At 41.1% G+C, this 24,382-nt stretch overlaps 2 protein-coding genes across 2 annotated transcripts; one reads left to right on the forward strand and one right to left on the reverse strand.

Moving 5' to 3' along the window:
- Positions 1-431: 431 nt before the first annotated feature.
- On the reverse strand, positions 432-13,525 carry uhrf1 (ubiquitin-like with PHD and ring finger domains 1). Its single transcript, XM_072659776.1, has 17 exons — positions 13,463-13,525; positions 11,841-12,003; positions 10,132-10,383; positions 9,630-9,781; positions 9,201-9,416; positions 8,533-8,648; positions 7,978-8,164; positions 7,042-7,165; positions 6,815-6,922; positions 6,071-6,175; positions 5,841-5,947; positions 4,199-4,361; positions 3,905-4,042; positions 3,560-3,686; positions 2,867-3,024; positions 2,569-2,667; positions 432-1,719 (listed from the first exon to the last, which is right to left on the reverse strand). The coding sequence occupies exons 2-17, from the start codon at positions 11,991-11,993 to the stop codon at positions 1,573-1,575; spliced, it is 2,352 nt and encodes a 783-aa protein (XP_072515877.1). The 5' UTR covers positions 11,994-12,003; positions 13,463-13,525; the 3' UTR covers positions 432-1,572.
- Positions 13,526-16,289: 2,764 nt separating this feature from the next.
- ticam1 (TIR domain containing adaptor molecule 1) lies at positions 16,290-22,934 on the forward strand. The gene is made up of 3 exons (XM_072659777.1): positions 16,290-16,321; positions 17,359-17,436; positions 18,487-22,934. Exon 3 carries the CDS (start codon positions 18,606-18,608, stop codon positions 20,325-20,327), a length of 1,722 nt encoding a protein of 573 aa, XP_072515878.1. The 5' UTR covers positions 16,290-16,321; positions 17,359-17,436; positions 18,487-18,605; the 3' UTR covers positions 20,328-22,934.
- Positions 22,935-24,382: the final 1,448 nt, after the last annotated feature.

A 24,382-nucleotide genomic window follows, 5' to 3' on the forward strand; every position in this document is an offset into this window, starting at 1 on the left:
TTAGTCTGCCTCTCAAAGTATAACACATTCAATAGGTTACATCAGAACCATCAGGGAAGAACATGTGCAACTGCAAGTACTGTGAAGACGGCACATGTCCTGCACTCGTCGCCAGTCAGTGCATATCTAATAAGATCAGGATAATCACATAAAAAAAAAAAAAAATAGAATAATAAAATAAAAATAAAGTGCAGACCTCAAAACAGGCAAACCCCTTCCGATTCACTTCACCTGATCTGGTAGTGCAAGAGCTCTGCCAGAATATGTGAAGACACCATGAGCTACAGATCCAAAAAAATAAATAAATAAGTCAAATCAGACGAGAGGAATTACTCGGATGCTGCTGATCTGTGAACAGCAGACACCATTGACTCCAAAAAAAAAAACGAGGGCTCCATTGCTTTGTTCCATATAAAAGGAATAAGGTTTATTGAAAAATTCAGCACTTAAACAGTGCAAGAAAACAGCACCTACGACTACATAACATGGCTAAATACAAGTGCTAAAAATATACAATTTCAAATTTCAGAATATACACTTCCAGTCTATGCAATATTAGAAATAATTGAGGTATAACAAAAAACCCCATCTGCAGCCTTAGGCGTTTATTTAGCAAATATTGTGATAAATCTAAGAACAAAGCTAAGAATTTCACTGAGCATAAACGAGAGAAAAATTACAATTTCATTAAATATTAACTGAACAGGATGAGAATACATTGTGAGTCTTTGTTCCAGAGTAGCAGTTTCCCCTCTGAAACCCCTAGCAGGAGAAACTTGATTGCATAACGGCAACAAAAAAAAAAAAAAAAAAAAAAAAAAAAAAAAGGGAGTCAGTAATGATGAATTGCAACGACATGGAATTTCTAAGCTCATACAGTAGTTAGAAAGCAAAGCTAAGAGTCATAAGATTTTTTTTTATATAGCGCTATATATAAAATAGCGGATTAAATTTAGTTAAACACCAATAAAGAAAGGGATTAAGGCAGTTTAAAGCGCTAAACGGTGTCAACGTGTACTGCTGTTAGACCTAAAACAGTTCAAATGTTCCAATTAAATGCTTTAAGGGATCCTGATGCCAGTGCATGCCTACATACCTAACAAAATATGTCCACTTATCCCTGGCCAAAAAAAAAAAAAAGAAACAAAGTATTTTGCTGGAAGCAAATAGTGCAGTTGTGCGTAGCTGAAATTTTCAAAATGATGTGCTGGTGAAGAGTACAATTAGGGCATTACGTTTCCTAAAAAGGAAGCTCCTACACCTAAAAGGTCACTAAAATGCTATTAAATCACATTTACCTGTAAATACAAAAAAGGTGTGTATTAGGAGGGGGTACCTACCCGTTGAGAACTGAGGCTTTTATTTATATAAAAAAAAAAAGACAAAAAAAAAGCAGATCAGATTCTACAGAGTACAGCACCAATAAAATCGGACCAACTGAATTAACGGCTGGGGCTGCAAGTAATCCTACACCCTGATTCGGTTATAACATTAGTTAAAATATATTAAAAGTGAATTCAGTCTGGATGCACTGCTGGCCTCATTAGTTCATTGCCACCCCCCTGCGCTTCATCACCGGCCGCTGCTGTACCCGGGGAACAGCTGGGTCAGGATGGCTTGAAGGGACTTGTTCACCGTCATTTGGTAGTTTTTGCCGAGATCGTGTCGGCAAGCCGGGCAGGTGTACACCTCTGCTTTGAAGGATCGCTGAAGACATTCCTTTAAAAGCACACACAGACAACCGATCAGAAACCTCTTTTTTTTTTTACTTTTAAAAGCCCAATACAATACCACCTCTAATTACATATCAAAATTTACATGTAATTAGGGGTGGTAATATGCAATTTTTTGGATGCACAAGTGATTTTTACAGGTAATTTAAGGCCGCACTTGCAACAAGCTCATGTCAACTACGAACACATCTTTTGAACCAATGCAAATGAAACCGGGACCATATCCTCATGGATTTATTTTTAGTAGAGGAACAGAAATGAAACTTAAAAATAATTAAAATTAAAAAAATAATAATAAATAAAATCAATAGAAAACCAGAAACCTAAGCGCACTGGCTCAGCATTACCAAAACGTCACCCTCACCCTGCATACAAGAGTCCAATTACACAACTAATTACTTGTTACATAGAATTTTATTTAGTGCAATTTTGTCTTAATAAAATAAATAAAATGTTTACTTTTTTAACCCATTCTTTACTCAATGCTTTCAATTTTCCAAAACCTGTAATTTCATGTAAAGCACTTTGAGCTGATTTACAATGTATGAAAGTTGCGATATAAAGAATTATGATTAATTTACAATATTATCACTATATTAGACAAACAGGCCCACAGGCAGATATGATTCAACTGTCATTATGCATCCCTTTAGACCTCTGGATGTGTGCTAGCTTAGAAGGTGGCATTAGTGTTCTGTCACCAGTATTATTTATTCAATATGTGGGATATTAAATGTTCTCAAATTCCATCCAACAACTACATAAGCACATTTAATTCAGTTAAATGTGAGTTTGTTTCAAAACTACAAGAACCTGAGTTGCATCTCAGACTCACCCTGCACACGTTGTGTTGGCACTCTGTGGTGATGGGCTGGAAAACAACTTCTTGGCAGCAGATACACAAGAAAACTTCCTCCACTTTGTTTAAGAATCGCTGTAAGAAAATAAAACGCCCGTCAGGGACCAGGGTTCATCACACCACACAACTGCACTCTCATGGCTGTCCATCAACACTTGGTAATATGATATAAAACTGCACAAATTCTAGACTCCTTAATGGAAGCCAGCCACGCAGAACGCCAATATTTCCATGTGCTGTTCTCCAACTTTGCTTTGAGATTTGAAGTACTTACTGGTCCAAGGCTTAGAGACTGCATAGCTTCATCCCAGAGTTTCTTGTTGAGCTCGTCTTTCTTGATCAAGGCCTTCTGCTCTTTGGTCAGTTTGTAGGCCTCCACTTTGATCTTTTTAGGCGTGTTCTTGGACGGTGAGCGTTTCTCATCTTCCTCAACTGAATAAGGCACAACATGAGCAGATTAGATACTAAACCCACAGCAATTACAGAAAGACTGCCAATAACAAAAAGGTCTACATCAGGGGTGGGCAATACCGGTCCTGGAGGGCTGGACTTTTGCAGAGTTTTGTGCAAAAACTCAGGCGCATCTGATTGAACTCAAATTTAAATTATCAGGTTCAGTAGGCCTGTTAGAGCAGGGAAACTAAAACTGTGCCACCCACACTCTACATACTTCAGTACTGCAGCCAAAAGAGGTCCCTCACAGTGATGCCTAAAACAAAACATCCCAATCCTTTTCTAAAAGGAAATAAGAGTGTGTAGAACTTCTACATACTAATTAATTAATAAATAAATAAAGGTGCATACTGATTAAAAAGATTGAACCATATTTAACCTAAAACCATAAATGAAGAACTATTGTAAAGAGTTTGGGAGCTCAACAACAGCTGCTCTACTACAAGCTGTTAAACAGCATCAATACCTGGTCTGCAATTACAGCCGTTTTAAGAGATTCAAAAAGGACACTTGCTTGTCTGAGATTTCCTCTTCCTCTTGCCCTTGGTGGGTGTTTCAGCCTCATCCTCGCTCTTGTTCTCCTTCTCTTTCTCCTTTTCCTTCTCTTTAGCAGCCACAGCCTCTAGATAACCTTCAGGATACTGTCAGGAAAGAGCAGGATTAACGTGACATTTGAGCCAAATACTTGGGTCCAAATGTGTCCCAACTGTAAAGTTAGTGTCTGAACGCATTCAGGGTTTTCATTTACTTATTCTGCAACACGGTCAAAAGCCCAAGATGTGTGACGTTTGTGATGGTTAATGTTCACAGCGCTCCAGACCGCTACTAAATGGAGATTAAATCTGTAAAGGTTCATTACCTGCATGGTGAGGCCAAGCTTTTTAATGCGTTCCTTTCCATCTCTGGTCCACGGTGCCGGTTCATCATCGTTTCGCTTTAGCAGGTATCTCCAAACCAAGAAACCCGACTTTCCCTTTTCTGGCCAGTACTTAACCACCTGATAAACCACAGGGGACATTAGCGACATTCCTCCAGCGCTTTTCACCCCTTTGTGGATGATCTAATGCAGTCTGCCATTTATCGCTGTAGTGACCTAGTGAGTTTAATTACACTGAAACCGTGTTCTTCATAAAACGTTGCAACACACACAAACCTTGTAAATGCCATCATATCTGTTTCCGTCTTCTGGACAGTATTTGCTGTGCTTTCGACCCTTGGAGCTTCGCACCACTCTTACAGGTTTCCCCGCCTTCCAGTCCTTGGCCTCCGCCCCATCCTTTTCATTTACCGACGCGTTGCAGTTCAAAGCCAGCGCCCTGAAACACAAATGCTAGTGTTTATTGCAATGTAATCTCCATTACCGTACAATCATAAAAACCAGACCACTCCTCTGTAGTCGTCACTTAAAAAAACAAACCTGAAGGTTACTCTTAAAAGAACCTCCCTGGTGAGGGAAAGTATTGCAATGCAAATATCGCAACACCAACAAAACCTATTAGAGCATCAATTAAAGCAGCTTGTAAACATATTGAAAAACTCAAAACAGCACAGAACCATAACAAAGTCCAAACTTACCAATACACAGGGTTTAGAGCCTAGAAACGGCCTGATTCTCAGAATCAGAATGTGCGAAATGTATGAACTAAGTAGGCTTTAGATAACAATAGTAATAAGGATAGCTATGGCGTGGAAAGATGGAAGCAAAATAACAGTTGTGTTACAGAGGTATAACAGCGAGGGCTGCTGCGATTAGTTAGCATAACTGACAGTGATGCTAAAAATGCATCATCAATTTTAAATCGATGCACTTTCATTTATGTTAATGCAAATTTCTGAAACAATTGATGTTTCACGCTACAAAATAATTCCTATGTGCATGGCTTTTTGGCTCCAGTCATGGTAAACTCATTTAAAAATAAAATAATTAATAGCAGCTGCAGTGGAGTCTGACAGAGTTATAAAAGAGGTTTCTAAAAGTTTCCAAAGACCCAAGGAGTCAAATATATGAAAAAGAAAAGAAAAAGGATTTTACACTGAGCAAAGGATTGACTGCTTACCACAGCACCACTAGCACAATGCATGATCACCTGAGGGGAAAACACGGGGACTATGCAGGATGATGGTGCAGTCGGAAATGACTAGACAACACTCACGCTGGTTTTGTCATGTTCAGTAACCGTTAGTAGAGAAGCTTTAAAAATTCTGTTGTCCTTCTACTAACTGCTAAGAAAACTTTGCATGCACTTCTGCCTGCTACCCTAGAATTCCCACTGAATAAGGGGATGTTAAAAATGTTAAGACTAGAATTTGGGCTTCATTAATTGACTGCCTGTGTTCGGGCTTGATGGGACATGCACCTTACAGTTATCCTATTTCTGCAGTTCATTTAAGTGAATTTTCTGGTACTTACAGTATTTTGTACCCAAAAGATCAGATATATAAAGGGTTACATTGGTTTTAGAATTGCACTCCTGACTTAAATGCTTACCTTTTGTTTCAGCTGGATTTGCTTATCTAATTTTTTACATTCTATGAGGATATAGTCTGTTGAACTTTACTACAAAAAGGTAAAGGAGCTTTTTTTGGTCAAAGTAAATGGTTTACTCAATAGTTAAGAGAGAAAAATAGTCTTTAGTGGCAACCTTACATTCATCCCCACTAATCCGCTCAGAATATTTATACCAATACTAAAGGAGTAATTCCCAATGCCTGTAGAGCCCATCAGCATTTTAACACTATGCCTTCAACATGTACGGACCAAAAAGGTCTACGAAAGGCTGGTGCTCATTACTGACCTGTTCATATTGGTGAGTTTCTGATCACAGGACTGTTCAGCAGTTCTCTTGTTACCAGACAGATCACGACCCCCAGAACCTGTATACGTGAACTCATTGCCATCATCCTGAAAAGCATTGAAGGCATTAGAGTTAATATCAGAACTGTGGACTCATTTCAATAAGCTGTGTAATCTGAAAACCTATAGGGCAGAATTACAAAATTAACATGAGTAATAACCACAACATACCACATCATCTTCATAGCCTCCCGCCAGAACTAGGGAATAGGCACCATCGTTGCTCCTGCCGTGAATGCCGGCTACGTGCGGCCTGTGGACTCCAGATTCGCTGACCTGTTGTGCACAAACTTAATTGTATAACCTTGTTCAAAAACAGGGGGGGGGGGGGGGGGGGGGGGGGTCACAAAGTAAGCCAGTCTAGATGAGGCATGTTTAACCAAGTTTAAGCTACACTACATGCCCAAAGGTTTATGGACACCTTTACTAAAGTAGTGAAACACATTTATTAAGTAGCATCCATTGCTGACACAGATACCCACACACAGCTTGTCTAGTACCTGTAGAGAAGTACGGTTAATAGAATAAGGCTTTCTGGAGCATATCAGCATAATGTCCAATGGTAGAGGTGGGCTTGAGCGGTATAAAGCCCCCCCCCCCTCCCGACATAGAGCTATGGAGCAGTGGAACCGGAACCATGTTCACTGGAATGATTGTGGTGCCTCATCGAATACTTTTGGGATGAGGTGGGGTGGTGATCATCAAACATCCTGCCCTGACTAACACACAAGTCACTAAACGCAAATCAAATCCTTTTACCAGAGTAGTAGAAAACCTTCCTTCCCGGACAGTAGACAGTGTTACTCCAACAAAAGCAGGATCAATTCTTTTTTTTTAATATTAAAGTACAGTACTGTTACATTTGATTGCTGAACTGATCAAATACTAAAGTAAATAATTAGGCCAGCAGCTCACCTGCACTCTAAACTTCCACAGCGTTCCCACGGGCACTCCAGGCACAGGCCCATAGTGATTGGAGGGAACGATGGTGCACTGTTTGGTGCGTCCAACACACGCCATACCCTGAAGAGGTTGACCAAAGGAGAAAAGGTATGAGCAGGTATGGAATAGACAGTGTTGCTGCTAGCATGTTACACAGGGATAGCTTTTAAACTAGACCACTGGCTTTTCTGAACACATACCTTGCCCCAGTCTCTCTGACTGGAGGAGCTGGCTGAAGCCATCTTCGCTTTCTTCTTGCTCTCCTTCAGCTTCTCTCCAGCCAGAACAACTTCGCTTGCATCGTTACGGCACTGAGGGCAATACCTGTCCATGGGAGAAAGGACTGAACAGTTCAGGAACGGCACACATCTTAAGAAACGTTGATATCTTTAAGACAACGCAAATGTGTACTGACAAATAACGAATATAATTTTTCTTTAACTTGTCTGACTCAGGGTGCCTTCACCTCTACCTTGTCTGGACTTTTCAGTTTGGTAGCAGGTGTGAAAATTGTTGCAAACCACGGACCAAACCTTCGGCCAACCACAAGAGGTGGGGTCTCTGTCCGAAGCAACTGAAACATGGTTTGGTTCGGTTGTAGTGTGAAAGTAATTGTTTTGTTTTTTTTGACGGTTCGGGGTTTCGGACCAATTACAGGAAGTTGAGGCAGGCTATTGGCGCGAAAGAACCGATGTTATGCATAAAATCCACTTCCCTTTGAGTGCATGTGTCACGCAGTAGTACTGGCATCACAGATTATGCAGGTCTGCATATACTGCAACTGTAAGTTAACCCTTATTTAATGAACAGAAATGAAAGCAAAACGAGGACAATCTGTGGCTCTCACCCTGCCGTGTGGCGCCTGAAAGGACAACTTGCCAAATTGACATGTCAGACAACCTTTTACAAACCAATCAACAAAACCCACGTGTGATGATGGGACACAGCAAAAGTTCTTTAATGCGCTCACTAAACTGCAGAGCAAAACCCAAACAAACTGGGCCTAAATGTACACCGTGTAACAAAACTAAGAGACCTCGGTCTGGATTTTAAAAGTCTGATTGACAAATTAAATTGTGATTGGTTATTAATATTACACATCTAACTCTAGAGCCACTAAAAATCTCAAATCATACCAGTCCTCATCAGCCGGGATAGTCGTGAGGGGCGGGTTGAGGCAGTAAGTGTGAAAAGCCATATCACACTCATCACACAGCAGCTGCTTGTCGGGGTCCTGCTTCACGCCACACACGTGGCAGTTACACCAGCGGCAGTTTTTCTTTGGGTCATCTTTGCAGTGCTTACACTCCGGCCCATTGGATCCTGAACAGACAGGAAAGTTTCACTGGATTAGTAAAAATGTATATGATGTTTAAAAGTCACAAACCTTCTGTATTTAGGGGTGTTTTTATGCAGTCAAGCAAGTGTGTGGATCCTCATCTGTGCAAGTGATCCCTCAAATGAGAATATAAGTATACAGCAGCCAGACAGAACGAAGGACACCACCCACCCGTACCCAGGAGTTCACTCAGCCCGATTGCCTGCTCAGGAAATGCCACTTAATAAAACTACTAAAAGATCCTAAGTGGGAGTAATACACCTCAATAAGTCTCAACACTTAAACTAAGCCTGTTTTGTGATCACAGTCTCTGTGATGTGATATCAACTATAGAACTAAAGAGGAAACTCACTTTTCAGAGGGCTGTCAGAAGCAGCTGCAGATCCCTCTGAGCTCCCAGGCTCCTCAATCTTGTAGATCTCATTCACAAACATGATTCGGCAGTCGTTGAGAGAATCACCAGCATCCCTACAGAGCACACATCATCAATATGACAATTACACATTCAGAAGATAACTGCACATTTATGCAAGACTATCCTTTCTTTAGTTGGATGGTTTTCTTAAAGAACCACTGTCTGCTAATTACACAAAATAGCACTGTTTAGCAATTGATACCAGCATAGAGGTTTTAAGACAGTCTGCACAAATAAATCAATGACGTATATTGCAGCACAACATTTGACGTTCATGACATTACAACAATGTGTTTGAGGTTTATTTACTATCTGGAATAAACAAAGTCTGCAATTCAATCCAAAAATCAAAACAATTGGTAAATGTGGATCAGCCCATGTACAGTAACTGTACTACACATTGGTTAGAATACTATAAACACTACTCATTGTTCATCATGGTTTAGAAACTTTTTAATTGATCCGCTTTGACTAAACACTTGGCTATTTATAATGTTAGAGAGAATTCCACATCACTCCTACACACTTTTTTTGTTAGAACCCAGCAGTTTTTTTTCATTTTTTATTTTAATTTTGTACGTTTGTTGAACAGGAACATCTCCTACCCGAGCAGTATTTTGCCAAAAATCTCTCGCTGGGTGCGCGTCTCCCTCTTCCTCTGGATCTGCGCATCGTACCAGTACCCTCGATCTTTAGGCTCATCTGGGTTATAGTTCACCATGACGATCATTCCTGCCTCCAGCTGATGCCACTGGTACACAGTACGGGCCCGGGGGCGCACATCCTTAGCCAGCAGTTGCACCACCCCGTTCTCTGGATAGCTGATGAACAAAAAGAGAAGAAGAAAAAAGGCTAGGATTGTTGCAAAAGGGCAAGAAAGATAAACGATACATGAAGAGATTAAGATATCGGACACAGCTTTGATGATGCAAGCATGAAAATGTGTCGTGTCGATATAGCAACTAAGATAAGCACACCATGCAATCACATCCTTAACTTTCTTCCATATTTTACAATAAACAGACTAGGCTCACTCTTCATATTTGATGTGGTAGCGGATTTCCTCCTCCCCATCCGTTTCCATGCCTCCTTCCTCAGTGTCCTTCGTAGTCTTTGTGATGTTCACAATCTGAGCCTCAAACCAAGCCCCCATGTTCAAGTCTCGTGCATCCACATATTCATTTATCTATGAAAAAAAAAATGAGACAGCAAACATTCAGAAATGCACAACGTAAAACAAGTAATCAAGCAATCCACCAACTCAAGTTTACCACCAAGTGCGTGAATTGAGTTGCACCCACATGACCTAGAACACGTTAACATTCAATAAAGCTACTTCTGTAATTCAACATCTGGAGGGACATGAAGGGAAGTTTAACAGTAGTAACAAAATGAATTTGATATCAGCTAAAGTCACCCTCCCCCTTCCTGTGGTTAACCAAATATCCGCTCATTAAAGCCATGCTTGAAGCAGATATAGTATGTGTACAATAGCGCAGCCGAGGCAGTCCGAGAAAGCCACACGGTGCAGCTCACCTTATAAAAGCCAAATCCTGGGTCGACGAGGTCCGCCTGGGCCGAAGTTCCGGCGCTCTGGCCTTCACATTCTCCGTGGGTGGAGCTCTTGTCGGACTCGCTCTGACCTGAACCGCAGCCAGAGTCGGAGTCTGACAGCTCTCCCTCCTTGTCCTTGGGCAAAGACTCAGAGGGCTGAACCTGACGGACGAGCAGCTGAACGATGTCATTGAGTCCCACGTTGTAGTCGAAAATAGTGTGGCCATCTTCCATCTATACCAAATTAAGAGAGACAAGACAGACATCAAGCCTCAGAAGAATTTCCATCAGCACGTCCAGAAAACAAGTCCCAATAACCTAGCTCTAGCTCTCTGTATATATATATATATATATATATATATATATATATATATATATATATATATATATATATATATATATATATATATATATATATATATATATATATATATATAAAAAAAAAAAAAAAAAAAAAAAAGTACAACAATCAAACTGCATGGATGGCCAGATATGCATCAGATACAATAAATGATTTTAATCTTAATGCATTTGCAGATGTCAATTTCTTCCAATTTATAAAAGGACTATCTAACAAAAGCTTACCCAAAATGTAGCCAATTGGCAAGCATCTGCAGTTCTCGCATTAACCAAGATTACAACACTGAGGGCGTTACCGTAAATGTAGGCAATTCAAACACCGTCCTGTAGGTGGCAAGTGTGCATAATAAGTGCATATCCCCTCTGTTCGCACATACAGACAATGGTGCAGAAGAAGCACATTGGGCAGGATTTCCTCCAAATGAAACAAGTGAAGTTGGCATGATGAGGAAATCTCATGTTCAGAGAGCCTTACCAACTTCTGATCATCACCCTCAGATAAATTATTCCCGATTACAAAATTCTGGCTGAAGTGGCGCTGGTAATCCCAGTCTAGAGCAGCAGAGCACGGTTCTGTCTTCGGAACAGAATGAAAACGGCTAAGGACGGGTGTCCGGCCACAGGAAAAGACGCAAACCATGAGGACAACCACTTTTACAACAATCTGCCTTGCCGCGTTTGATTATGCACTGGCAATAACCCTGGTTCCATGCAGAAGGTTTGAGTTCAGCAGGACACAGTGGGTTTATAAGCCGGCTTTCACTACAGAAACTAAGTAATTGACTTTGGGGTTGTGTGGTTTTGATTAGAGCTGTGTACAGGCAAGAACCTGGCGAATCAACATACTGCAACACTAAGAAAGGTGACTGCAATTTTTAAAAAGGATTTAATCATATGCATAAAACCACCACACACTACATTTATACTCATTTAAAAAAAATAAAGTGTTAAAAAAACAATACAGCATCACAAATACATTAAAATATTTCAACTTATCAATATTTCGACTCCCCTAGTGTTGATTTGATGTGACTGCATGGTCAGCATCTGTCTCTTTCCAAGCCCTTACAAACACTTAACCTATAAGCTGTAAAATGTAAAAATGTAATAAAAAAAAATTATGGTTCGGATTGGTGGATAATGGCTCACCCAAACCTTTTCAGTGACACAGACTACTCCTACTAGCCTCAAATGTACTGACAAATCAAACTAGCAAACTCGCCCCACATGCCTAGGAGGTTTAGGTAACCTTTTCAGTGAACCATTCCTTTCATTTTTATGCACTTGATCTATTCACGTACATCATACGACACACCCACACATCAACAAACCTGTTTCCCTCTGTAGAACAGCCTCTGCCTCTCCGGCTCCACGTTGAACAGCTCCATGATCTTAACCCTCAACTCGTCCACCTTAGTTAGCTTGGACAGGGAGTCCACCCGGTGGGTCTCCTTGCCGTCCATGGTGCGCACCTGAATCCACATTGTAGCAGACCTGTGGTAATACGAGAGTGGGGGGTCAGGGGGGGTGGTCTTTTCAGCCAACAACAGTTATACAAGTATACAAGTTATAAGGAGCGTTGCAGCTCGGGCGGCTTTTTGATCAAGGCTCATCGCAGAGCAGCCAACCAGAACAGAGAGCATTTACATACGTCAGTGTTTATATATTAAATAAAAACTGTTAAAGCCATGAAGAGAGGTTGGAAAATTGTCTGACTTGACTGTTTTCAGAACATAGACACAAGTGTCCCAAGTGGACCTTATTGGGCGGGGGATTATGGCCATTTAAAAAACACTGGCCAGACATTTCCTGGCACATTAGTCCTGTTTAGTTGATTGACTGTGAAATTAATAAAACAGGCAATGAAAAAAATATAACACTCCCTCTTCAAAGCTCAGCCACATGTCTAGTATCAGATCTGTGCCATTTCTAGGCATACTCACGTGTTTACACACAGCCCAGCACTAACTGGTGCCTTTAGTCAGCTCCAAATGAACTAAACGAAATGCACACTGTGGATCATGAACTGATACAGGGGTCAGTGTTGTTTAGGCCATTCTGCCCCCCCCCCTCTCCTCCTCCTCGCTCAGGTAAACAGCCTTTGTTGACACCTTTCCCCAGCCAAGCCCCTCCTGCGTCTCCTGCGGAAATGCGGCTGTGCGCCCCTTTCGGCTAACCGAGGTATTGCAGCCGTGGAAAAACAGCCCCAGATAAACGATAGCTGGCGAAACGTCCAGTCCAAAAACACACATTATGCTATTATAAAAAAAATACTGCTTATTCACGCTCGTTATTAACTAAACTAACTAAATTAGACATAATCAAACCTGCTGAACGTTTTCCAAAACATGGCTTTTTACACGATGATCGCCTTTGTTGTTTAGCAGTCAATATTAAACACAATTAAACAGCTGAAGTGCTGAGCAGAAAGGGTTACGGTTATGTAGATAGCTAAACACTGCGGAAAAGTTGGGATTCAGGCTTTGTTGCTGCTCCTCCTCCAAGTTAAAGCGCGCTAACCATCATCATCATCATCATCATCTTCATCTTCATCATCATCGCCGCCGTTTCCCCTTAACTAGCCATACCACCAGCAGCAGCAGCAGCAGCAGCAGCCCAATTTTTATTTATTTAAAGCTTCGTGTGAGATAAACCCCCCCAAAACACCCCAAACGGCCAAAACGCAGCCAGCCAGCCACAGGTCCAGAGGCGTCCCGCTGCAGTAAGCCACGCTGAGCCACCTGGAGGACTGACACCAGCCTAGTTTGGCGGAGGAGGACAAAAATATAAGCCGCCCAAGAAAGAAAGCTTAGCTGTAAAAGACAAAAAGCGAAGTAAAGGCGGATGAAAGCGACGAGAAAGTCGAGTTAAGCCCACAGCTCGCCGGACGAGCCTCGGCAAGCGGCGAAAGAGGAGGAAAGAAAGGACGGATGAAAAATTAGGCGGCAATTACCTCTTTTAGCGTCCTCTTGAAACCGGGAAAAGTGCGTTTGACTCAGTTTTAAAGCGTATGAATGTCTCCGGAGTGCGGAAACCTGCTCTTCATGCCCTCTTCATAAACGACCCACAACTCGAATCAATAAAATCGCTCAACAACGTGTTTCCCCTCCTCGCTGGGGAGCAGATCGCGCTCCTATTGGCTACAGCGGGTGAAAATCTGCGCGCTGATTGGCCCGAACGCCTGTCAAACACCCGCCTGACCGGAGCTTAGCCTCAGCGCGCGAAATCGAGGTCTCGTGTTAGCGCACGCTTACGTTACGACTTCCCGCGAGAGTATGCTAATACGGGTCGCCTCGTGTACACACCGGCGTGTTTAAAGAGCAGAAACGGCGTGGCTTTGTCCAAATATGCGGGTGCTTTGCTTGTCTTTGTGGTCCTGGTGCGGCGGTGGTCTAATAAAGGCTGATAAGCGGCGGCGTTGGTGTGTTTTATTCGCTGTATTTGTCGGTTTTCGCCGACTTACGATCCCCCGCCACGGACTGATCGCGGCTGGGGAGCGCAGCGAACAGGCGGCGCGTGCTTTGTAGTGATTGGCGGGAGAAAGTGTCACGCGCGCGTTCTGAAGAGTTGTAAACTTGAGGAGGCGTCGAGGCGAGCGGGCTCCGGGGGAGAGCCTCCGAAAAACGGCCGTGTTTAACGTTTAGCCGTGATATCGAACCGTAATGCAGCTTAATTATGACAGTAGGGTTCATTTTACCCGAAATATGACCCTCAGCTCATGTTTAAAGCACAGTTGTTCACCCCTTTTGGCTGGATGGACCTCAGCCTCGACAACGCCATTCGCTCGAGACGGGGCGAAAGCTGGAGGCCCAACAAGCAAAGCCTGCAGCAACGTCCAGCACATGCTGTCAGCTTTTCCACTAAAACTTTAATAATTTTACACCATCAAAAGTCACTTTGGCCACTAATGACATGCAAAAATAGAAGCATGGTGTTTTTACACGGTATTTAATGGCCTTATATTAAAGGCAATGCCACATCGCCATGTTGAACAGTACATATACATGAATTAATTAATTAATTATTATTATTATTCGTTTAAACTTTTTAATGTTTTTGTTTAAGGAATTTAGGATTAGTAAAAAAAAATTATAAATAATAATAATAATAATAATAATAAAGTAGTAAAGTCGTTTGTCCTTTCTAGCAGAATGGGCCTCGGCCGCCCCATCCGAGAAGGAGGTAACGGTGAAGGCCTTCTTCAAAATATTGAGCTTATAAGAGGACGACTGACCTTTAGTCGCTCATGATGTCCAGAAATTGAAGCATGGTGTTTTTACATGGTATTTAATGGCCTTATATTAAAGGCAATGCCACATCACCATGTTGAACTGTACATATACATGAATTAATTAATTAATTAATATTATAATTCTTTTAAACTTTTTAATGTTTTTGTTTAAGGAATTTAGGATTAGTAAAAAAAAATTATAATTAATAATAATAAAGTAGTAAAGTCGTTTGTCCTTTCTAGCAGAATGGGCCTCGGCCGCCCCATCCGAGAAGGAGGTAACGGTGAAGGCCTTCTTCAAAATATTGAGCTTATAAGAGGACGACTGACCTTTAGTCGCTCATGATGTCCAGAAATTGAAGCATGGTGTTTTTACACAGTATTTAATGACCTTATATTAAAGGCAATGCCACACAAATACGGATCACCATGTTGAACAGTACATATACATGAATTAATTAATTATTATTATTATTCTTTTAAACTTAGTTTTTGTTTAAAGGAACTTAGGATTAGTAAAAAAAAATACTACTACTACTACTACTAATAATAATAATAATAAAGTAGTAAAGTCGTTCGTCCTTTCTAGCAGAATGGGCCTCGGCCGCCCCATCCCAGAAGGAGGTAACGGTGAAGGCCTCCTTCAAAATATTGAGCTTATAAGAGGACGACTGACCTTTAGTCGCTCATGATGTCCAGAAATTGAACCCTGAGGTATTTACACACTGTTTGAGGGTTGTAATCGTGATGTTCAATAAGACGTAAACAGCATATGCGACTCAAAACCCTCCGTTTTGATCATTTCTTTCACTTTTTGAGATAATATAGAGATGATCTTTACAGTTTACAGTTCTGAAAATTGTGTCACCATGTCGTGAGTAAAAGTGATGCTCCAAAATGACCCGTAATAAGATCTTCATTAAACGTTATGAGCCTTTTTTCTTTCTGTCTGCTCTGAAAATTGAAGTTCACTGACCCTGTCTACAGAATTTAATGTTGAATTCTTCACCATTATTAGAGATAGGACTAGTTATGGTGGTAAACTCAGGGTGTATTACAGTGTAATATATTTAGGAAGTGAAACTCCTCATATAGCCAGCTTTCTTCAGGCCTCCTGCCTTCCTCTCTGTATGCAGCATTTTTATTAAACGTACAACTTGCAGATTTTTTTGGTTTAACTTCAGAAGAATGGAAATGTAAACAAATACAAGAAATACAAACAAATACAAACAAACAAACAAATAAATAAATACATTAAACCCAGAGATAAACAGCTTGTTTAGGGACATGTTTCAATGGGGGTTTCATGCCTAACCCTTTGCTGCCATCTGGTGGTCACTCTGCAGTATTGCGCCCGTAAAAGACAAAAGTGTTTATTTACGTGAAATCTGCTGTCGGTTGGTGTTTTGCTGGGTTAGGGGACAGTAAAAACCTCTCAGAAGAAGAAAAACTGGAGTTATTGTGGTTGAAAGCTTTATTTTGTGGGATTTCCTCGGCCACTTGCTCTCTGACCCAGTGATGTCAGACTGCTTTTCCTCTTCCTGTTTCTGCACAGAAGGAAAAGCTGCAGGTTTTTTTAAGGTAGGTCTATTATTAGCTAAAGTTTATAGCAGATCCCTCTCCGTTTCGTTTTAGACTCTCAAACCATTGATTATTGACCCGCGTTATTGAACGCCAGAGCTTTTAAGTCTCAGACCTGACGTCAGCCTTTGATCTTCAGCTTTGCCATAACCTGCAGTCCCACTTACAGTCAGAGCTGATCTCCTCAACAGCAAAGCTGCTCAGATCTACAGAATATTTAATAGATTATTATTATAGATCACTATAGATACACCTGGGGCTGGGCAATATGATGATATTTTATCGTATCGTGATAAATTTTGTTATTGTGATAATAATAATAAACCTTTCTAATCATATGGAGGTGAGGTAGTGCTTAATAAACATCTACTGATCAGCTGCAGGTTTCATTACTAACAGTGTGATTAGACTGGGTTCATTAGATGAAGAGCAGCAGATGTTAATAGAGTATAAATCACTGTATAAATTCAGTACAGGAGAGGATCTGAATAGTAGATTATAAGAATCTGCAGATACTGATGTGTTTAGTCTGTGATTATATGTGTTGTGATAAATATTGTGTATTGCGAAAAAAAAGTCTTGAACCATCGTGATATATATTATTTTTACCGTATCGCCCAGCCCTGCCTACACGTCTTATTTCACAATGATTCAGCAATAATTCCACTTGCTTTGAGTTCAAGAGCTGGCTTTGACTGTGTTTCAGTGTGTATAATATTTAGTGTATTAATATTATGTAGATTTTTCTCAGTACAGTCTCATTTCTGTATGAATAGACAACAAGACAAACACCAAGAGCAGCATTATTAATACAACTGAGTTTCAATCACAGCTCATTTAAAGGGCAAGTCCCTGGAAGTGTGTAGCTTTCATTATCAGTGAATGAGGCTGCAATCATATTTCATATCCATGTTCAGTCCAACCCTGTAAAACAGCTTCTTAAGTCTCATTAAAATGAATGATAATAGTGTTTTAGCTTCAGTTGTCCACTGTTTCCTCTTTACCTCCGGTCTTGTTTGTTTGTGTGTTGTTTATAGGAACTACAATATTCAGCTGATCTTCAGGGAGGAAATCAGAAAGGTTTGTTGGTCCGAAGATGGTCTGGTCCGTTAAAGGTCAGTCTAGACTTTAGGAAATACTCTTTAGTCTAGATTAAGCGGATTCCCCTAAGTGTACTCTTTCTAAATTAGCCGAAGGAACTTGAGTAAATAGGTTACATGAATCATTTATGAGTCACTTTTGTGAGTCATTTTTGCGGGGAAATGAATGAATCCGTCAGCAAATCTGAGTCCCGACAATATGTGAACCCCTGAGTGCTCCCTATAATCAACAACTGCTGAATGTCCAAGATTGTTTATGGATATTTTATATATTTTTTAACATTTGTTTTGACCCTCTGGACTGACCTCGCTTTCTCTGTGTTTTTGGAGAAAACCTTACAGTATATCTGAGTTTTAAAAAGTGTTAAAATGTAAAAATAAATAAATAAATAAATAAAAATAATAATAATAATAATACTGCGCACTCAGACTTTTTTATTTTTTAATGACTGGTGCGTGGATGAAATAAAAAATATATATTTAAAAACAATCATAACATTGAAATCGAACCAGTAAAATAATAATAATAATAATAATTTTTAAGAGTTTTAAGAATTTTGGAGAGTTTTTAAGAGTTTTAAAAAAGTGGTAAAGCATTAAAAAATAATAATAATAATACTGTGCACTCAGACTTTTTTTACATTTTTTTATGACTGATGCGTGTAGAAAATTAAATATTAATATTTAAAAACAACCATAACATTGAAATTGAACCATTAAATAATAATAATAATAATAATAATATTATTATATTATTATTAATAATATATTATTATTAAACTAATATTTATTGGGGCTCAGAGTTGTCCAGTGGGCCATAATAGTAATAATAATACTACTAATAATAACAATAATAATAAAGTATAGTATAGTAAGTAAAGTATAATACTTTTATGCTGGTGATAAATTATTTATTATACATTCATTAATTATACATATTTGTATGTATAAAATGTTTTTTTTTTTTTTTTTTTTTTTTTTTTTCCCAGCCGTTTGAATATGATGTAGGCAGCAGACACCATGGCAGCTGATAATGAAAATGAAAACGATCTCCTTCTGTTTCAGGTTGATCATCATGGGCGACTCCTGCTGCAGCAGTCGGCGACAGCATGGCAGACATGACCTCTGAGGATGCATCCTGAGCCCGGCGGTTTGTGGGACTCTGTGTTTACACTAAGAAGAAGATGGCAGAGGAGAGCAGGCCACTGCAGGAGGAGAAGCTGACACTAGGAGCAGAGTCTAGAGCAAATGTCAACACTTCAGACAGTCTCTCAGGAGCTGGACACGCTGCGGACCATTGGATCATGGGCAGCTCCAACCAGCCGATCAGCGCGTTAAAATCTGAAGCTTACGCTGCTGTCAAAACGTCCTCAGGAAGATCTTCCTCAGAGCCCGGAAACACTGAGAGACATTTCAGAGGAGCTGGAGCTAAAGCTGGACATCAGACTGCGGGTATCTCCAACCAGATGATTAGCGGTAATGCTAATATGCTCAAATCTGGAGCAAACAATAGTTTAGGTCCATCCGAAAGAACACGTTCAGGGCCTGGAGATGGTGAAGCCAACCCAGCTAATCAGCTGGACGATAGCTATCCGTCTTCTCTTCGCTCCAGCTCCACCTGCACGTCTTATAGCCTTGAAATAAGCCTGTCCACGGCCAGTGACTATAAGGAATCACAACCACTGCCTCTACAGACACCTCCGGAGAGTAGAAACGTCCGGAATAAACAGGCGAATCCGTCGTCTGTAAATTCTGGAGAAACAAACCCAGCTGCTTCGCTACCAAATTCTTCCAAAGCATCAGTTCCAAACCCTCTGCAAAGATGTGACCAGCCTGCAGAGTTAGCCATGGCTAAGGTCAGCGAGTGCACGGATATGCTAGGCACCTGTCAGATTATTACATCCAAAAATGCAGAGTCTGGTGTGGAGAAGAAATTTTGGTCCATGGCTAGCAGCAACGGGAAGATAGGAGCGCAGCCAGTGTTGACCGGCCAGCTGCCGAAGTCTGGAACGACGGGTTCTGCCCAACAGTCAGTGCAGGAGACTGAACAGATGGACAGTTTTAGCAAAGAAAAGAAAAGTTCAGAAGACGAGGAGGAAACTTTTTATGCTTTTGTGATCCTACACGCTCAAGAGGACGATGAAGAAGCCACAAGACTGAAGAGCAAGCTGGAGAGAATAACGTCAACAACCGGAGCCACCTTCGCCGAGGACTTTGCCGAACCTGGGCGCTCCACCTTCAGTTGCGTGGAGGACGCCATCAACAACTCGGCCTACACCATGCTGCTGCTAACGGCAAACTTCAACACTCGCCTGAATGAGATGAATGCAGATTCTGCTGTCATGAACTCCATTGAGAAACCTCACAAATACAACACAGTCATCCCCCTGCTGCCCCGGGACAACAGCTTGACCAAGTCTGAACTGCCCATGATTCTGAGAACCAAGGTCCAGATGAAGGAAAAAGACGGAGCCTTTGAGATCATGGCTAAGAAGATTTTGCATCCACACAGGATCCAGATGCAGAAGAAGATATGGAAGGAGGAGCAGCTGGTCAGGAAGCAGCGAGAAAAGCAACGGTGGCTGCGAGAAGAAAACAAGCGCCGCTCGGACTTCATCAGAGAGTCCGCGAAGGTCCAGGAGTTAGCGCAGCAGAGGAGGCAGCTACTAATGCAGCAGCAACAACTTCCACAACCACAGTCCTACCAGGCTTTTTTTGGAGGGGCTCAGACATTTGGTTCCATACCCCCTCATTGGCAGAACCCAGCAACTCCACATTACAGCGGGACTGAGTGGGCCCAGCTGCCGTCCAACATCCACATCCAGAACGCAAAGTACATCATGATCGGCAATGATTCCACCATGACTGTTGGAGCCGATGAGAACAACTCTGGAGATGAGGACTAAATTCTAATGAACTTATGGCCTCAGGATCACAGGTTCGAATCCCGGGTCATGCTGCTTCGCCATCAGCAGCCGGAGCCTGAGAGAGCACAATTGGCCGTGCTCTCTCTGGGTGGGTGGACGGTGCTCTCCTCTCTCCGCTCATCACTCCTGTTGATGGGTGATGCTGGCTCTTACAAGCATCTGTTGGCTGATATATCAAAGCAGGGGATCGCGTTGGCTACCCAGTGAGGCTGGATTGGCGGCAGTTTGAAAAGAGGCGGTGACTGACTTCATATATATCGGAGAAGGCATGTGCTTGTCCTCGGGCCTCCTGGTGTCCGGAGCATTGTCAGTGGGTGGGTGGGTTGATTGGCTTAGCCTAATTTGGTGAAAAAAATGTACCTGCATCACCAGGTTCAGGGCAATTGTTAAATTCTGAGGTCAGACTTCAGTATTATAGGATATAATATGTGCTGAAATGTTGATTTGTCAGAGCTGGAACTATATACAACGCAGGGCTGGGTTTCCTAAAAGCATCTTTGCACAAAAAGGATTCGAGCATCATACTGGACTGTCTCTTTACTTGATGATCTGAAAACCTGGATGCTTGTGGGAAAGTAGGCCCAGATTGGGTTGGATCAGTGATGGACAAAGACCATTATAAAGATGGCCTTTGTAAAACAGTGACTACAGTAAAAGTAGAAGCGCTCTGTTTATGTTTCTAGTTGACTTCAAGTAAAAAGGCACTTACTTTTAAGTGTACTTAATCCTGGTGTGGCTCAGATAGAACCTTTTTGCCCACTTTACTCTAATAGGCTGCACCCATTCGCCTCTTTTTGATCGTTGAGCACTGGGATTTCCGTGCAAGACGCTTGGTAGAGAGCGTTGGACATAGCGTGGAGTTTTTCCCAGAGAACCTCTGTTACTTTGATCCAATGTGAATCCACCATGTCAATAACTACACTATTTCCTATTTCCATATGTTTGTGGACACCCTTTCTAATGAATGCGTTCAGCTACTTTAAGTTGCAGCCATTGATGAGACAGATGTGCAAATGTACACACATCTGTACAGAAGTATTGCAAATAGAATAGGACTCTCTGGAGCAGATAAACATGAACCTATAGGGGCTATAGGGGCCGGAGAACCACAGGGCAGTATAAAGCCCCCCCCCCCAGCATTGAGCTGTGGAGCAGTGGAAGAACTGTGTTTACTGGAATGATGGACGGTGCTCCAGCCAATACTTTTAGGATGAGTTGGGGGTGAGGAGGTGGGGTGGTGATCATCCAACATCCTGACCTCATTAGCACTCTTGTCGCTGAATACAATCAAATCCTCACAGCAATGCAAATCCAAAATTTAGTAGAAAGCCTTCTTCCTTGACAGTTACTCCAACAAAAGCAAGATAAACTTTAACCCTTGATTTTGGAAAAAAGCTATAAATGAGCAGGTGTCCCAATACTTTTTTTTCTATATAGTGTATTTTATGGGCTGGACACTGTAAAGATTACGGTGGATACTCCAGCAGGGAAAAGAGTTTTTACAGTTACATATGGAGGCACTTAATAAACCAATGAATATCCACTGGCTATAACATAAGCCAGTAAATAGTGAGTGTGGTCAATTCCCACATGAGGGCAGCCACATCACACAAAACTAGCAGTCTGGCAGGATGGAGGCCAGGATGTGGACTACCACCATTAGATGCCTAGATGCGATTGGTCGAGAACACTAACGGATGCCTAGCATCGCAATGAGTAATGGTGAGGAGAGGGAGGGCCATCCTGCCCACCCAGCGAGGCATGCTCCTGGGCTCCCAGCCACAGATGGCTGTTGCATTGCCGGCTGATGCCTCCGGCTGGCCAAAAGCGTGATAAGCGTGACATTCTTCAAAATAAAAGTCCCAGGTTGGGCATTTTGAAGTGTGTTTTCAAAGACAGTGGTTTATGTAATTAATATGGGGGAACACTTGACTGTCCAAATGTCTTTGAGGTGTGCTACATTGATCAGATATAAAAATTTTACAATTAAATTCATAAAAACATTAAAAACATGTTGTTTTCAGTAAAGTAAAAGGCCAAAAACGACATGGATCTCTGGCCCCTGTCTTATTGCACAATAGGGGTGTAACGGTACACAAATGTCACAGTTCGGTTCACACCACGATTTTAACCTCAGAGTTTGGTACGACAGGAAAAAAACACATAAGACTAAGCTGGTTTCTTTTCATGTAGTTTGTCATGCAGGTTACACTTTGTTCAATCCAGTGCTGTTTAGCGAATACCCCTGATGTAGCTAATACAGCCTATAGTGTGTGTGTTATTAAGCCGCAGTGTAAACATTAGCATGTTCAGTGTGTTTCCACACAAACACACACCCAAAAAAAAACATTTATTTGAACAATATAAGAGATTTATGTAATCTAACTAAGGTGATCCAGTTGAAAAACCACCCTGTTACATTTCTTAAAATACATTTTACTTGTCGTTACTGAGCATTTTTATTAGAACAATATTCAGAGATGGAAGTCATATAATTAAACAAATCAAATCGAAGAAATGTCTGTTTAAAATCATATGCAAAATATAAATTAATAATTATGCAGTTTTATTTTGATAAAGTTAGAACACCCCTACATTATTTACAAAAAAAAATATATATATCAAGTGCAGCACATCAGCTGCATTTTATAATTTTACTAAATTATTTTTAAAAGACATTTCTTGAGTTGGATGTGTTCAGTTGTATTATCTCCATTTGTCAATATTATTAAAATAAAGATCAAATGTTCATGTCAGAAATTTGACATAATATTTTTAATATGACACTATATCGCTGAGACACCATGATTTTCTGAGCTGAAATAAGATGTTAAAAGTCATAATTGTGGTGAAATACTTGTTTATTTATTACTTTGTTTATTTTCAGTTGTTTTGAATCCAAAAGTGAGGAAGAGGGGCATGAGGGGGGACAAACAAGACTACAGTTACCATTGCAACACTCCTAAACCACTACTGTTCCCACAATACCAGGCAAATCCAGCAGCTTACAGCCTGTCGCGACCCGATTTGCGTCCCCTGCCCGAGTTGGGCCGAGCATGCTCGCGCACTAGCAGTGCAAATGGTGGTGGTGGTGCTGGTGGTGGTGGTGTTGCTGCCTAGCGTTCGACTTTGGGTAGCCAGCCTTGACTGTTTGTATATCTGTCTCAAAGCAGGAACCAGCGAAATTCACAGTGTTAGGACAACCTCAACTTATATAGCATATGGCCAATCTACACTGAACCACCCTCCTGTCTGACAGGACACAACTGTCCCATTTAAAAGCCTAGCTAACGTTAGCTTTTTAGAGCTCCCATAGGAAATGATTGGTCGCCTGCTATTGTAAACACATGGTATGGTTTTTAAAATTACCGCAGTTTCGTGTATTCTCCGTGTGACTGTTTACAACAAACTGTAACGTGCCATCACACCCCTATTTAACATGACTCTTACTGTTGAAACTCTGATCATATATCCGTGTTGTTTTAATGCAGTTTTAGCGTTAGCTATAAATCACTATCCTTAATACATCACCTCCTATTGGACACGTGCCTGGAAAACCCAGGCCTAGGTGTCCCACTTGAACACATAAGAATATCTGCATCCATGTAAATTTACAATCTGTGAAATATGTATTTTTGATCACAGATTATCTACAGTATCTACAGTATGTTTTTAATGAATCTTTGCCTTCAATCAATCAACATACACTTTTAAGTTTATTTGTGAGGAAATGGGGTTCTCTTGTTGTTTACTTTTGGGATCTTAGTTACAGTAACAGTGTGCGAAACTACCTCCACCATGTTTGGAGGCGACACATTAGCCTGAGAGTTGTTTATCTGCTGTAAAATGACGCTCTGCTAGAATCACTAATAGAGAGGTTCAAATAATATAGGGGTCAACCCAGTCATCAAACACTCCTAGCAGCTCTTCAGGGTGAATCAAGAGAAGTGTCTGTCTGATTGCTGTTCAGATTCACAGGTGTGATTGCTTTTGCCTTACGAGAAGATGGCCCTGGGTGAGGTTGTATTGTGTTG

This window comes from Salminus brasiliensis, chromosome 17 (assembly GCF_030463535.1).
Source record: "Salminus brasiliensis chromosome 17, fSalBra1.hap2, whole genome shotgun sequence".
Classification (NCBI taxonomy): Eukaryota; Metazoa; Chordata; class Actinopteri; order Characiformes; family Bryconidae; genus Salminus; species Salminus brasiliensis.

Bases quoted from the DNA above. Each gene is read 5' to 3' on its own strand.
- uhrf1 (XM_072659776.1), bottom strand. From the start codon at position 11,993: ATGTGGATTCAGGTGCGCACCATGGACGGCAAGGAGACCCACCGGGTG. The intron at 10,384-11,840 runs GTTTGTTGATGT...AATTTGGTATAG, and splicing joins TGTTCTACAGAGGGAAACAG to ATGGAAGATGGCCACACTAT. The intron at 9,782-10,131 runs GTGAGCTGCACC...TTTTTTTCATAG, and splicing joins CAGGATTTGGCTTTTATAAG to ATAAATGAATATGTGGATGC.
- ticam1 (XM_072659777.1), top strand. From the start codon at position 18,606: ATGGCAGAGGAGAGCAGGCCACTGCAGGAGGAGAAGCTGACACTAGGA.